Source organism: Portunus trituberculatus, chromosome 18, assembly GCF_017591435.1.
Source record: "Portunus trituberculatus isolate SZX2019 chromosome 18, ASM1759143v1, whole genome shotgun sequence".
NCBI classification, from domain to species: Eukaryota; Metazoa; Arthropoda; class Malacostraca; order Decapoda; family Portunidae; genus Portunus; species Portunus trituberculatus.
The window spans coordinates 4,803,410-4,819,817 of record NC_059272.1 but is presented as its reverse complement, the minus strand read 5'-3'; the positions used below and the strand labels follow the sequence as shown (position 1 = coordinate 4,819,817).

The following is a 16,408-nucleotide window of genomic DNA, read 5'->3' as shown; positions in this document are numbered from 1 at the left end:
ATGACTCAAATATTATTATTATTATTTTTTTTTTATCCTTTGCCTAATAATGGCAGAATGGTTGAGTCAGAGGAGTCCCTGCTGGAATGAATGTACATAGAGTGCCAGGAGTAGTGTACCTATTGGCAATTAACATGAAAGATAATGTTTCTTTTTTACTTGTGTTTTTACTTCTTTGGGCATGGTTGCTGCTGGGAAGGAAGGAGTTAGGCGGAGCTGTGGAGCGGTGTACCCCAAGATGTAAGTCTAATACATCTTGGGTGTACCCAATATAACCAGTCGCCTTCAGCTGCCGAGTGTGGCGCCAAGCTCAAGATGTCAACACATCACCCACAGGATACTGAACAGTGAAGATTGAAGAGGTGGAGTGGCGTTGTGTGTCGTGCGGCGGTGTGTTGCAGGTGTGGACTGAGGTGCGTGGTGTATGTTGTTGCCTTGTACTTTGTGAAGTTAAGACCAGCAGGAATTGTGTTTGAGTGTAAGAGATAAGTGCAGCACAGGTAGAGGGCTGGCAGGCAGGCTGAGTAGTAACAGACGCAGCAGACCTCAGCTCTGTTTTTCCCAGGTCACACAGCCGGGTTCCCAATAGTGCTTCTCCTGTTGATAAAGTGGAAATTTTGTTAATCGTTCTCTAGAGCCATAAAAACACCGATAAAGACGCTCTGCTCACTCATCACGACTTTTCCAAGGCCACAGAGATAACTAATCTAGTTCTCAATTTAAATCATGCAAAAAAGTCGCTAATCTGCCATTAGAGCCATAAGAAATACCCTTGAAAACCCACACCGTTCAAGTAGAATTACCAGAAACTTTGAAAACTAGTGAAAATATGCCTTAGAAAATTTTAAAAAAAAACCTCGTAACTCCTATAACAGTCAAAACTTTTCACCAGAGCGTCACAACAGCATGAAGTCACCATTGCTACTATTACTACCACTACTACCACTGCTAGTGTCACCTGTGGAAGCTGCCGACCTCTCCCAGCACCACTACGACCTGGGGGACTGGACGGCTATAGTGGTGTTGACGGGTTTGGCAGTCGTAGGGTTCTTGGCTTGTGTGGGTGCATGTGTCAGGCGGCGGAGACGGGAGATCCTGCAGTATTGAGGTGAGAGAAAGAGGTTTTATATTATGTCTGTTGTTGTTATTATGGTTAGGGAGAGGGAGTGGGAGGGGTTGTATTATATTATTTGGATTATTATTATGGTCAGAGAGAGAGCAATGACAGCAATTATTATTTAGACAGTTAGTGAAGAAAGGAGGAGGAAAAGAAAAAGAGAGAGTGTAATGACAGTAATTATTAGGACAGTCAGAGAAGTGAGGACGAGAGAGAAAGTAATGACTGCAATTATTATTATTAGGACAGTTAGAGAAGAGAAGAGAAGGGAGACATGATGAGGAGAATGATAGTTAAAGAAGAAATGAGAGGGAACTGATATAGCTGAGGAGTTACAAGATAAGATGAGAGAGAGAGAGAGACAAACACACAAAAACCCTATTCCATTATTTCTCACGTCTCCTCCCACTCCACTTTCACACACAGAATGTTAGGCAGCCGTTACACAGTGGTGGATGGTGGGCTGGCTTCCACACTGCAGGCTGGTGGATATGAGGTGGATGGGGACCCGTTGTGGAGTGCACGGCTGCTGGCAACACACCCACATGCCATTAAGAAGGTGTGTTAGGTCAAGAATTGTGTTGATTATTTGAGTCTATTCTTCTGTTGGTGTTTTGAGGTTTGTTGGTGATTTTTATTTTATTTTGTATAACTAACTAACTGTGTATTTACTTGGTTGTATTGCTTATAGTATCCTGTCTGTGTGTGTGTGTATTTACCTAGTTGTATTTACCTAGTTGTAGTTTTACAGGGCCTGGGCTTTATGCTCGTGTGGTCCCGTCTCCATATCTACACTTATCCAATTTTTCTTTAAAACTATGTACACTCTTTGCTGATACCACTTCCTCTCTCAAACTGTTCCAAGTCTCAACACATCTTTGCGGGAAACTAAATTTTTTAACATCTCTCAGACATCGTCACTTCCTTAGTTTCTTACTATGCGATCTTGTGCTTCTAAAGTCATATTCTTCTCTCAGGATCAGTTTCTCATTATCCACTTCATCCATTCCATTAATCAATTTATAAACTTGTATCAGATCCTCTCTCTCTTCTCTGCTCCAAGGTTGGTAGATCCATTGCCTTTAGTCTCTCCTCATATGCCATCCCTTTAAATTCTGGAACCATTCTTGTAGCCATTTTTTGTAGTCTCTCTAATTTTCTTATGTGTTTCTTTTTATGGGGAGTCCACACAACTCCTGCATATTCCAATCTAGGTCTTATTTTAGTACTTATCAATTTCTTCATCATTTCCTTGTCCATATAGTGAAATGCTACTCCAATATTCCTTAGCAAATTATCGTCTCTCTGAAAATTCTATCAATATGGCTAACTGGTTGATTATTTTCTTCCATTGTCACTCCCAAGTCCTTTTCCTTTTTTACTTTTTCTAGTTCTACTCCATCTCCCATCTTATAGATTCCCACTGGTCGTCTTTCACTTTTTCCCATTTCCATGACATGGCTTTTGTCCACATTGAATTCCATCTCCCATTTTTTGCTCCATTTCCAGATCTTGTTTAAGTCTTCCTGTAGTATTTCACAATCCTCTTTTTGTTTAATGACTCTGCACAGTTTCGCATCGTCCATAAACAGATTTATGTAGCTGTTCACTCCCTCTGGCATGTCATTTATATATACGAGAAAAAGTATTGGTGCCAATACTGACCCCTGTGGCACTCCGCTGTCTACTGTTCTCCACTTGGACTTCATATCTTTAACTATCGTCCTTATTTCTCTCCCCCTTAAGTAATTCTTCATCCATCTCAATGTGCTTCCTTTTAAGCCACCCTTCTCCTCTAACTTCCATAGTAATCTTTCATGTGGCACTTTATCAAAAGCCTTTTTTAGATCTAAATAAATACAGTCAACCCATCCTCTCTCTCTTGTACTTTATCAACTATTCTAGAGTAGAAACTCAATAAATTTGTCACACATGACCGACCTTTTCTAAAACCAAATTGGCTATTTGATAATATTTTGTTGTCTTCAAGAAACTCGATATCCATTGCTTCTTTATTACTTTTTCACACATCTTGCATATTACACTAGTTAGTGATACCGGCCTGTAATTTAAAGGTTCTTCCTTCCTTCCGCTCTTATATATGGGAACCACCTCAGCTCTTTTCCACTCCACTGGCACTGTTCCATTTTCTATTGAGCATTTTATGATGTTGTATATTGGACTTGCTAGTTCTTCCCTACATTCTTTCAGTATTCTGCGTATGTGTATGTGTATGTGTGTGTATTACTGTGTGTGTGTGTGTGTATTATTAGTTGTACTATATTACAGGGTTCAACCAGGATTCTTAGTGACCTGTCTCCATATCTAGATTTATCCAACTTTTTCTTAAATTTATGCACACTTTCTACTGCTACAATCTCTTCACTCAATCCATCCCAGATGTCCACTGTCCTATGTGTAAAACTGAACTCCTTCATGTTCCTCAGATACTTACTTTTCATGATGTTGGAGTGTCCTCTTGTTCGTCTACCTCCATCCTCTGTCAGTGATACCAGATCTTGTCAATCTATCTTTTCCATACAGTTTACTAACTTATACATCATTATTAGGTCTTCTCTTTCCTGTCTATCCTTCAAAGTTTGTAGTTCTATTTCCTTTAGTCTTTCTTTATAGGGAAGATCCTTTATCTCAGGGACCATCTTTGTAGTGGTTCCTTGAATTCTTTCGTGTGTGTGTGTGTGTGTGTGTGTGTGTGTGTGTGTGTGTGTGTGTGTGTGTGTGTGTGTGTGTGTGTGTGTGTGTGTATTTACCTAGTTGTATTTACCTAGTTGTAGTTTTACAGGGCCTGGGCTTTATGCTCGTGTGGCCCCGTCTCCATATCTACACCTATCCAATCTTACTTTAAAAGTGTGCACACTCGTTGCAGACACTACTTCTTCATCTAAACTGTTCCACGTCTCAATACATCTCTGCGGAAACTATATTTTTAATATCTCTCAGACATCTTCCCTTTCTCAGCTTTTTACTATGCGATCTTGTGCTTCGGATGTCATATTCTTCTCTCAAGATCAGTTTCTCATTATCCACTTGGTCCATTCCGTTGATCAATTTATAGACTTGTATCAGGTCTCCTCTCTCCCTTCTTTGTTCCAAGGTTGGTAGATCCATAGCCTTTAGTCTCTCCTCATATGTCATCCCTTCAAGTTCTGGGACCATTCTTGTAGCCATTTTTTGTAGCCTCTCCAATTTTCTTATGTGTTTCTTTTTATGAGGGGTCCACACTACTCCTGCATATTCCAATCTAGGTCTTATTATAGTATTTATCAATTTCTTCATCATTTCTTTGTCCATGTAGTGAAATGCTACTCCAATATTCCTCAGCAAATTATATGTTTCTCTAAAAATTCTATCAATATGGCTTACTGGTTGATTGTTTTCTTCCATCGTCACTCCTAAGTCCTTTTCCTTTTTGACTTTCTCCAGTTCTACACCATCTCCCATCTTATAGATTCCCATAGGTCGTCTTTCACTGTGTGTGTGTGTGTGTGTGTGTGTGTGTGTGTGTGTGTGTGTGTGTGTGTGTGTGTGTGTGTGTGTGTGTATTTTGGCCTTTCATTATGTCTGATCATACTGTTAACTCATCCATGTTTGTATTTGATGTCTGTATTATGTATTTATTGACCTTGACTGTACTGTTCAACGCGTTACCTGCGACATGATCTGATGGTTGCTTGCGCATCAGTTTTTTGTGTATCATGTCTTTTTATAATATTAATAGCAATTGTATTACATTGTACACTTCCAATACTCAGGAGGTGTAATAACCATAATAAACTTAGTTTGATGAGTACTTAGCTACTTTCCTAAACTTTACCTAATGCATGTGAGAAAGATATATTAATTTGCATTTTTCCCTTGTTGCAGTGATCATAAAAAAAAAAAATTGTAATAATAATAAAACAAGCAATGGAAACCTTGGACAAACATGGTAATGAAACAAAAGAAAGAAGGAACTGAAGAATAGACTAGTACAGTTTACATTGAATGTTTACTTACTACACAACTTCCTGTGCGTAACTCCATTGCAATTTTCTTGTGCCACTTTCTATTTTTCCTTAGACAAGACAATGACATTTCATCTAAGACCTCAACTCCTTTCCTTGCCTTCTTGCCCATTTTTTGAAATCTTACTTATTGCAATGAATTTGTCATCTTACTTAGAAATTGTTGGTAGTGTGAACACATTCTTTTTATCAATTGAAGGCTTTGATATCTTCATAATTTTCAAGAGTAGTTGCTTTGCCTGTCTTGATTCTCACTTTGGCAACCTGTTCTAGAAGGAAGCTGTGTGTAAAAGGCATGCACTGTGCTACAGAGATGTGTCTCATGTGTGATAGATAGTTTGCAAGATGTACAAAAGTTGTCAGTGTGGATGGGGGATAAACCCTATGTCCAGAATAGGCAACATCAATCTTACAACTGACATGGTGTTTCCCAAGGAGTCGTACTTTTCACACGTACCGCAGTACAGCTCCACATTCCATGTCCAAGCCTATGTAGTACACAGTTTATACTTCTTTATATGCTTCAATCCATACGTATGTCTCTTTCCTGGAATATGCTGTCCAACAGATGTTTGACCTGGGAATGGTACATACAGACTCATCAATAACAATTTCCTGACTTGGTCTATAAACATTCTGAGATTCCTTCACTAACAGGTCAAAGAGTATGCATAAATATCAACAAAAGAGTAAGCCAAACAGTGGGCCGCATGGTAGTAATGATGTGCACTGTTCCCAATGTGCAGTGTGACCCACTGGTGGGCAAACAAACAGTTTGGTGATGCTGTCAATGCCAGTGCTAGCACAGGAAGTCTTTGGACAAACACTTGTTGCTTTTCATTCAACTGGCATGAGCTGCACTGAAGTGAGAGACTGTTTACTGGTGTCACAGTGCTGGAGATGTCACCAACCAGACTTACAGGGAAAATTTATAAGTATGCGAGACTTACCGTAGGTCAGTTGAAGTATGCTGGTAATTTTACGAATATCACCTCTGCTGCTTTGGGGAGCATTCACATGAGATACTGCCACACCACGCCAAACGCCAGACTTTAAACCCTGCGACCACCCACATGACATAAAACATAAGAAATAACCACAAATGTGTAACACAATGCAAAAATGGAAAAAAAGGGGGGAAGAGGAGGGCATGTGAATGCTGCCCAAAGCAGCAGAGGTGATATTCGTAAAATTACCTGCATACTTCAACTGACCTACGGTAAATCTCGCATACTTATAAATTTTATGTCATAAAATCACCTCTACTGTGGGGAGCACTCACATGAGGTTTTAAAGCCATGTGGGTGTCGCACCTGAAGTTTGGTCATGATTTCAATCTTGGAAAAGCAAACTATTTCCTGATTGCCTTTAGCCAAAAGTTTAATGTGCATAAACAACCCGGAAATGACATAGGAATTTACAAACCAAATAGCCTCTGCAAAATACCCATGTGCCACCATAACCTTCCAAGAGTTGAGGTGTCACCCCCAACAAAGAGATCAAGTCATGACAAAAAAAAGAAAATATAAATACATCTTGAATACATAAGTACACACCTAAGTCCAAAAAAAAATCCACAGAAAACCTTACTGGTCAAAGTGCAAAATAGCATCCTGAAAAGGGTCTGAACCTGGAACAATTTGTTTATCATATAATCTAGCAAAAGTGGCCTCCTGAGTCCAACCAGCCCTCTCCATGATCATGTTGACAGGTACTGCCAAAGCCTTTGCTTTTGAAGCCGCTGCTAGTCGGACACTGCCTGCAGTGAAAATATTGGTATCAATACCAGCCATGCCCAACATCATCTTAATCCACCTAGCGATGGTGTCCTTAGAGACAGGTTTATGTGGTTTCACAAAACTTAGGATTAACTTTTTGTCCCCCTGTAAGAGATTGTGTCTGAATTTCGCTGTTCTATGAATGGAAGCCCGCAGGGTCTCGCACACACAAAGGCTAGCATCCTTCACATAAGGTGTGAAAGTAATATGTTGAATGTTGAAATTAGGCCTACATTGCTTAATGTTATCCCCCAACTGGATCGTAATGGAAGATTCTGCCGTGTCAATGCCACAGAACATAAGTAACTGAAGGGTCTGAATCCTAGCAGCCTGAGTCAGTGCCATCAGCATAACTAGCTTAAAGGTAAGTTCCTTTAGTGAGAGGGAGTGTAGGGGATACCAGGACCTTAATTTTTTAAGCACCAGTGAGACATCCCACGTCTTGTTATACCTTGGTGCTGGTGGCCGTAGATTGAAAATCCCCTTCAAAAATATAATGACAAGTGGGTGGCGACCCACTGGAAATCCATCCATCAAAATGCCCAACGAGGACAAGGCCCCTCTCGCTGTGTTAATGGAATTGTAACCCAAACCCTTGGTAAAGTAAAGCGTCAAGAAGTTGATAATGTCTGGCACAGTGGGATTAAGGGAATTGATATCCCCTGCACCACAAAACTGTGACCACCTCTTGAGATGTGTACAGTACTGCTTCTCTGTGCCTGGCTTCCAAGATGCCATGATGATCCTCGCACCCTCTGAATGAATGCCTCATGCTCGAAGGGATTCCCGGACAGAAGACAAGACATCAACTGAGTGTGACCCATAAGAGGATGACTCTCTGCCGAGAAGGGATGTATCAGGATGTCCTTCGATTTTCTTATCAGCCTGAGGTGATTGATTAGCATGCCAAGAAGCATGCCCATCCAAGGCTGTGACGTCCAAAAAGGAACCACGATCCACCCCTTTGTTTGCTCTGCCCGAATTTTCTAGAGGCACCTAGAAATTAATGAGAATGGAGGAAACAGGTAAGGAAGGGGAAAACTCGACCAATTGAGTGAAAAGGCATCATAGTATTCTGCTTCTGGGTCGGGTTTCCAGGAGCAAAATGGGGTGATCTGTCTGTTAAGGCGTGATGCAAAAAGATCAATAGAGGGGGAGCCAAAGACATTGCAAAGCAATCTAAAAGTAGAGACATCCAATTTCCACTCATGCCAGCAGTTAAGTTTGCAGGACTCTGCATCAGCCACCAGGTTGTCGTTTCCTGGGATGTGGGAACACGTAACCCATGCATTGTGAACTACACACCAGTCCCAAATGAGGATAGCAATGTCATTACATGATTTTGATTTGGTGCCACCCATTTCATTAACATAAGTAACTGCCATGGTGTTATCGCAAAACACCTTAACATGCCTGTTGCTTAATTCCTGCGTAAATGCCTGCAGAGTGAACAATATTGCTTTAAGCTCTAATGAATTAATATGCAAGGAATGTTCCTCCAATGACCAACTACCCCCTGTAGACAGCAGGTGTAGGCTTCCACCCCATCCTACTGAGGATGCATCTGTGAACACCTCAATGTCAGTACCAGACCTAAAGATGTCCCTTTCCTGGGTGGCTGCATTAGTGCACCACCAAAGAAGTTCGGTCTTCATATCTTCTGAAATATTCATCATCGTGTCAAAATTCCCATGGGCTTGCTGTAATGCTGCAATTTTGGCCTTCTCAAGTACCCTGTAGTGCAGTTTACTGAGTGGGACCGCTGAGGTGGCTGCAACCAAAAGGCCAATGACACGAGCCACCTGTCTGATCTGAGCTACAGCTTTGCTCATAAGTGCTTCACAAGCTTGCACTAAAGTCAACACTCTGCGAACTGGGAGAGAAATTTTCATGGTCACAGTGTCAATAATATTGCCCAAATACTCAATGCACTGAGTTGGGACCAAGACTGATTTATCCTCATTAATACAAAACCCCAGTTTCCTCAAAAGATCAATAGTGTCCTGCACACATGACAGGCAACCTGCCCTTGAGCTACTGCAAATAAGGGAGTCATCGATGTAGCTGGTAATAGTGTAACCCTTATTTCTCAGAGCCAAATAAACTGGCTTCATGAGCTTGGTGAAAATTCTGGGGCCTTCTGATACCCCATTAGGGAGACAATTGAACTGGTAAATAGTACCCTGCCAAGAGAAACAGAGAAACCTTTGCTGTTCTTCCGTGAACTTAATGGAGTAATAGGCATGCCGTAAATCCACAGAAGCCAAAAAATCACCAGCATTAATAAGCCTAACAGCTTGCTCAAAGTCCTCCATTTTAAAATGTTGGTATGGGATGTGTAAATTAAGTTTTTCTAAGTTCAGGACCATCCTATATTCCCCATTCTTCTTTCTCCTCAAAAAACCGGGGGAAATAACCTGTTCTGCCTGTCTAACTCTGACAGAAATTACCTTAAGCTCAAGTAATTTTAGAATTCCACCAGTAATGATATCCTGCTCCACCTTACTAAACCGGTACTCCAAATTAGACGAAAATAAATGTCTGATGAGCTCCACATTAATATTCAGATGGAAATGTTGTACATAATCCAAGATAATGGGATCACTGGTAAGCTTGCACCACTCACCAATGAATCTGAAGTCTACCACCTTCAAAATAATCACTTGCCTGAGTTACTGCCGGGGCCTGGAGCTGCTCCGGCTCTTGCCGTTTTTTTAGTCCATGTGGTGGAACCCCTGGGAAGCCTGTTGAGCACCCCTGAAGGCAGACCTCCGGAAGCCATAAGATTGAAATCTGGCAGAGAACCCCCGGGAGGAAACACTGTGCCCCAGGCCTCTCGTCCTGCTGCCAGGAAAACGCCATGAGAAGGGCGTCCTCTTTCCTGTAATGATAGCCTTCAGCTTTACTGACTCCTCTATCTGCTTTACATTCTTGGACACATCATCCCCAAAAAGGAAGCGAGTCATCAGTACCTTCTCCGTGCAGAGATGTATGAACTTATGATTAAGTTCTCATTTCATGACGAACCGTCTAGCCAAGTTCTTACGGAAGTTAGCATTGCCTAACAAAGCCAAGGCACCATTAATCAAACCCACCTCCTGGGCCACAACAGTGTGATGTTCTTCCTGTGCCACCTTTTTCAGGGCCAGGAGCGACTTGGTAATAATAGTCGCCGCCCTTAGAATGTCTTTACTCACCTCCTTCATACAAAAATCGGTCTTCCTGGCCTCACCCCTCAAAGCGTCCAAAATCTTGGGGTTGCACTCCACCAGGGCCAGGGCAGGACAATTGGAGGGCCTCAACACGCACACATCCTCACAAATAGATCTGTGGTCCTCCTCACGCAAACCATGATCGAAAAGAAAGTTCACCATGTCCGCCATCTTACCGTCAATCACTCCGAGTGCACCTCAGGGGGGCCAAACACCTTTGCACTGTGATGCAAGGGCCCCTCAGCAGGGGGCGGCAGTCCAACATCTTCCTCATCACAACTGGCTTCATCCACAAAACCAGAAAAACTGCCAAGGGAGCCCATCGTAGTCGTCCCCCGAGAGGGGCCGACACCCTCATTCACCGCCCAAGGCTGGGGAGAGGGAGAGGCACTGGGGGCCACAGGAGTCCGTGACACCGAGGGGGAGACCCCCCTGTCGGCCTTGAGCAGGTTGATCTCACTCCTCAACTCGGCGAGGGCATCCAAAACCAAGTACCACTGTGGGGCAGAAGCCTGTGTGGTTGTGGGCTGAGGGTCGGTGGCGGCGCTGCCTGCACCCATGAGGCGAGCGCCATGACGGGACGAGTGCTGTGACACCCTCCTGCCTGCGGAGACTGCAACACCACGGTCTGTGCCACTGTCCCTGCTGCGACGGTCCTGGGATGAACCACTGGCCCTCCTGTGAGCAAGAGAGGGCCCAAGAGGCATGCTGGCCCACACAGTCCCAGAGTCAGAGGACGACATGGGAAACAGCTGGACGACGACTGCAATCCAAAACAAGCCGTAAGCTCGTTTGCATTTAAGTAATGAACATAAAAACTATCATTGAAGGCACTATACCACTCCCAACTCGGATCACGGATAGTAGGCACTGTACCTGCTGTGACAGGTGACGTGGCCACGGAAGCAAGAAAGGAAGCGAAGAGGGGAGAGGACAAATCCCAACCGCACGTCCACCTGGCGTGGCGAAATGTAAGCAACTGGCGTTCGGCGTGGTGTGGCAGTATCTCATGTGAGTGCTCTCCACAGCAGAGGTGATTTTTATGACGTAAATTGTTAATATCTACCTGTATGTATGTGTCTATTACCATCACACACACACACACACACACACACACACACACACACACACACACACACACACACACACACACACACACACACACACACACACACACACACACACACACACACACACACACACACACACACACACACACACACACACACACACACACACACACACACACACACACACACACAAACAAACAAACAAACAAACAAACAAACAAACAAACAAACAAACAAACAAACAAACAAACAAACAAACAAACAAACAAACAAACAAACAAACAAACAAACAAACAAACAAACAAACACACACACACACACACACACACACACACACACACACACACACACACACACACACACACACACTGTCACGACCCATACCTCTGCCTTGCCTAGGAGAGTCAGTAAGCAAACAAGCAATTCCCCAAAAATAGATTATTGTTTACAGAAACTTAGGCAAAAGAAATAGGACAATGGATAATTACAGTACAGGCAACCCCCACTCAATGAAGGTTCACACAACAAAATTTCGCTACAACGAATGTTTCATTTTACTACCATCTGCTCGTTTAACGAACACCAAACTCGCTTTAACAAAGTTTTATCCAGTTAATTTTTTCCAAGTTTGAAAGCACCGCCATATCATGCAAGCCGACAGGCTTTTTAATACACCACCGCCTCTCATGAACAAAACGCGCACCACTCACTTCCCCTGTTCAAAACAATAACAGCGTCAGCAGCAGCTCGTCTTCCCTCGCTCAACTTACCACCAAAACACCCTGCAATGTCACCTAGCATTGCTAAGAAGACTACGAAGTCTCTTACTCTCGAAGTGAAGCTGGACATTATTCACAGACACGAGAGAGGCGAGAAAACTAATAGCATTGCTGGCCACCATCTTGACTCCATCTACTGACTCTACTATTTTCAAGTCAGCAGACTCTATTAAGAAGGCTGGTGAGACTGTATCTTCCTTGCAAGCTAAAAGAGCCACTTGAACTTATGACTCTACAATGGATAAAATGGAAAGCCTTGTGGAAATGTGGTACAGAAGTTTTTGTATGCGGTACAATGATGCGTCGTTTGTTTACATTCCACAGGTTGCCGGTTAGTGACTTTCCCGTTTCACTTTCCCTCCCTTCATAGATTTAAGATCATCAACATTATAAAGTTATGTACATACATTCATTAGTGTACATTATAATGACTTGAATTAAGCTGCCTAAATGTTTAACTTCATAATTTTTACTTTCATTAAACTTTTTACTGTACTATGATGCACTCTCGCTTTGTTTACTCTCAGTGGAAGTTCAAGTCAGGGCTTAAACTTGTTATAATTGGTTCGCTTAACGAAAATTAGCTTAACGAAGGGTTTTTAGGAATGTAACCCCATCGTTAAGCGGGGGTTGCCTGTACTAGTTCTCGAGTATCATCTGGGTCCAAATGTGCACTGAAGGTGCAAATAGGTGTGTGTGTGTGTGTGTGTGTGTAGAGGTCAGTGGGAGTAGTAGGGCTTCAAAGTTAAGTTGAACTAAGAGTCCTGGGTGGTGTGTGTATGTGAGTGTGTGTTGATGGGTGTATGTTCACTTATGTAGTGTCACTGAGACACGTGGAGTCACCTGCAATCCCGGGGTAGGGTGTGTTCAACCGTTTATCAGAGCCCCAGAGAGAGAGATATAATCCTGATGGTAGTAAGGGTGAGACTGACATTGCTCCGCAGCTCCAGACAGACCTCAGCTCGGTTGATGCCTCGTGGGGCCTGGAGGTGAGGCTCCGAAATGCGTCGGAGTCTGACGTGGTGGTTCAACCAGTGAAGGAGGGAAGAATGAGCGAGGTGAATGGGCTGGTTGGCGAACGAGTGGCGATGGTGATTAACGGTGGATGAAAGAGTGGAAGAGGTTGACTGGCGCGTGAGGAGAGACAAACTATGAGGTGGTGAGGATGCACAGGCAGGAACTGGACGAGGGCGGGGTGAGTAGGCATGAAGGTATTGGCGTGAGACGAATGCTGTGATAACACACACACACACACACACACACACACACACACACAGAATATACAAAAAATGGCATGCAGGATCATCTTTGGCCCTGCTTATACTAACTATGACCACGCCCTGACCGCTCTGAACCTTCCCAGACTGTCTAACAAACACCGAGAAGCCCTGTTGAAACTGGGCAGAAGCCTGCTACGTCACTCGAGGCTTCGCCTCCTTCCCCCTGCCACCCCTCGCCTTGTCCACACCACACATCACAACAACGTCCTCATGCCCACAAGGGCCACTAGAACTGACCACCATGGTACGAGCCATAAATCACTAGACTAGGATACTAGTCATAAGTCCCCCCAGCCCCCCTATGTATATTTTCAGTATGTATGTACTGCAACTCCTAATAAACCGTATATTATTATTATTATTATTATTATCATTATTATTATTATTATTATTATTATTATTATTATTATTATTATTATTATTATTACACACACAATATACGTAATGCCCTCGCTCTCTCTTTCCATAGGTGCACACAGCATTCCTGGAGGCAGGGGCAGAGGTGCTGGTGTGTGGCAGTTACCAGGCTAGTGTGTCAGGCTTCCAGCAGCACCTCAGTACCACGCGGGAGGAAGCCTTGGCACTCATTGGGCGCTCCGCCACGCTGGCGCTTGACGCTGTGCAGGAGTTTGAGAAGGGAGAGAGGGGAGGTGAGAAGAAGGAAAGATACAAGGGAGAGAAAAGTGAAGAAAGAGGTAGAGAAAGAGGAAAGAAAGAGATTAGGAGAGATTGAATGAAGAAGAAAGGAAAAGAGGAGGAGGAGGAGATGAAATAGGAAGGGTAGAAGAGGAAAAATAGATGAAGAGAAAGGTGGAAGGGAAAAAGACGAGGGATGGATAAAGAAAAAAGACTGACTGGTTCACTCACACACACACACACACACACACACACACACACACACACACACACACACACACACACACACACACACACACACACACACACACACACATTTACATTTCTAGAGCTAACATGACCTAACCTGACCACCAGATCACCCCAAGGTCGTGGCAGGGTCAGTGGGGCCCTATGGAGCATGCCAGGCTGATGGGTCAGAGTACACAGGGTCATACATCCCCTCTATGACCCAAAGTGACCTCATGACCTGGCACCGGCCTCGCTTGGAGGCACTGGCAGGGGCGGGGCTGCGGGTTGTGGCACTGGAGACCTTGCCGGCACTGTCTGAGGCCCTGGCACTTCTGGGGCTTTTGCGAGAGTTTCCAGACCTGAAGGCTTGGGTCACCTTCTCGTGTAAGGTGGGTGGTAGTGGTGGTGGTAGTGGCTTGATGTGTATGGTTATAATAGTAGTAACTGTAGTTGTTATGTTTATTTTCTGTACATGTTTTTAATAGTCATAATATTTGTTGTAGTTGTAAATATTGTAATAGTAGTAGTGATAGTATTTAGTTATATATTAGGTTACACTAGGGACTATTTGTTATACTAGTAGCACCAGCAGCAGCAGTAATAGTTATAGCAGTATTAGTAGAAAATTGCAAAATCTCTCTCTCTCTCTCTCTCTCTCTCTCTCTCTCTCTCTCTCTCTCTCTCTCTCTCTCTCTCTCTCTCTCTCTCTCTCTCTCTCTCTCTCTCTCTCCAGGATGCAAAACACACAAGTTATGGAGACCATTTTGGTGAGGCAGTGAAGGCGTGTTATGAGCAAGGCAGAGACCAGTTGATAGCTGTAGGTGTCAACTGCTCTCCCCCCCATCTTATCACCCCACTGCTCCAGGAGGCTAGCCAGCTCCTCCCCTCCCCCAAGATTCTCCCCAGGGTTGTGTATCCAAACTCAGGGGAGGAATGGGTGGCTGGGAAAGGGTGAGTGTGGAGTTTATGGAGGTCTGGTGGATGTCTTCAAACATTACATGGGAAATATGGATGGCTAAGAGTGGGTCTGGTGGAAGCCTTCAAGTGGTGCAGGGAACATGACAAAGGTGACTTAAAAGGGGTCTGGTGGAGGTTCTGAAGTGTTATAAGGGAGGTAACAAGATTGCTCTGAACAAAAGCCTCAAGGTCAGTAACCTGATCAATACCAGAAGTGATGGGTTCAAGCTTTATAAAGTCATATTTTAATAAGAGACAGGAAGGAATTGGTTCTCAAACAGAGTGTTGGATAACTGGAAAACACTCACTAATGTGGCTGTTAGTGGTGAGTCAATTGGGAGTTTTGGAAGAGTGAACAAGTGTACGGACAAAGCTGACAGGTGGAAACAAGCATGTGTGTTTTGTACAGGGTCTGCCATGTGTAGGTGTGACAGCTTCCTGCACCAACCCTTGTGCTTTAACCAGTCCATAACAAATCTTAATAGCAACAATTATATAAGTCATATTAAAGCAGAGTTCTGAAGTAAGTCTGTACATCCAAACCTTTTTTCTATAACCCTCAAAAACTGTTAACTTTATCTCCCTCAGGTGGAAGGCAAGAGGAGATGAGATCTCATGGCCCTTCCTGGATGAGGTGGGGGTGTGGGCAGAGATGGGGGCACAGCTGGTGGGAGGCTGCTGTCGGCTGGGACCTGTTGACATAGCTAACATTGCTGGTGTGTTGAGGAGCCTACCTGATCCATAAGGCAGCTCACTATATGACACCTGTATTGTAATGCACTTGAACTCTTTACTTATTGAGAGAGAGAGAGAGAGAGAGAGAGAGAGAGAGAGAGAGAGAGAGAGAGAGAGAGAGTTGGGAAGAGAAGGGAGTCTTAATTCTGCATAGAACTGTGTGGGTGTAGAGAGACAGGATATATGCGGAACAAGTGGATTTTAAATTGTTTTCCTGGTGTTAAGAGAAATAAAGGACAGAAAAAGGAAAGCATGTTTTAATGGATTCCTAGGGCTGTGTGGAGCTGTGAGGGTGTGGAGAGACTGGGAATGTGTGGAAGAGTTGGATTTAAGTGGTTTTCATACCTGAAAGATGAAAAGGAATGGGGAGAAAGTTTTGTACAATTTTGAAACTTTAAAAAATCTCTCTCTCTCTCTCTCTCTCTCTCTCTCTCTCTCTTGTTTTTGCCTACCTGGTACATGTTTGTTTTGGAGTGTTATTTACCTTGCTAAATCAACAAATGTTTCACTCATTTTACATACAAATCAGTTTCCGAACTCAACTTACAAAGGTGACAATTTTATGATTATGTCAATACAGGCAAGCCC

General features: G+C 43.4%; 1 protein-coding gene across 3 annotated transcripts; it reads left to right on the top strand.

Moving 5' to 3' along the window:
* The first annotated feature begins 215 nt into the window (after positions 1 to 215).
* On the top strand, positions 216 to 16,070 carry LOC123505602 (homocysteine S-methyltransferase 4-like). Of its 3 annotated transcripts, XR_006675210.1 has the most exons (8): positions 218 to 413; positions 893 to 1,108; positions 1,544 to 1,676; positions 13,731 to 13,911; positions 14,255 to 14,517; positions 14,862 to 15,079; positions 15,674 to 15,884; positions 15,923 to 16,070. XR_006675210.1 is itself a non-coding variant. In XM_045257125.1 (7 exons), the coding sequence occupies exons 2-7, from the start codon at positions 1,068 to 1,070 to the stop codon at positions 15,828 to 15,830; spliced, it is 993 nt and encodes a 330-aa protein (XP_045113060.1). In that variant the 5' UTR covers positions 218 to 413; positions 893 to 1,067; the 3' UTR covers positions 15,831 to 16,070. The 3 variants fall into 3 exon arrangements, 2 of the variants coding, with proteins under 2 accessions (XP_045113061.1, XP_045113060.1); XM_045257125.1 differs by having other exon boundaries at positions 15,674 to 16,070; XM_045257126.1 differs by lacking the exon at positions 893 to 1,108 and having other exon boundaries at positions 216 to 413; positions 15,674 to 16,070.
* The last annotated feature ends 338 nt before the right edge of the window (positions 16,071 to 16,408 follow it).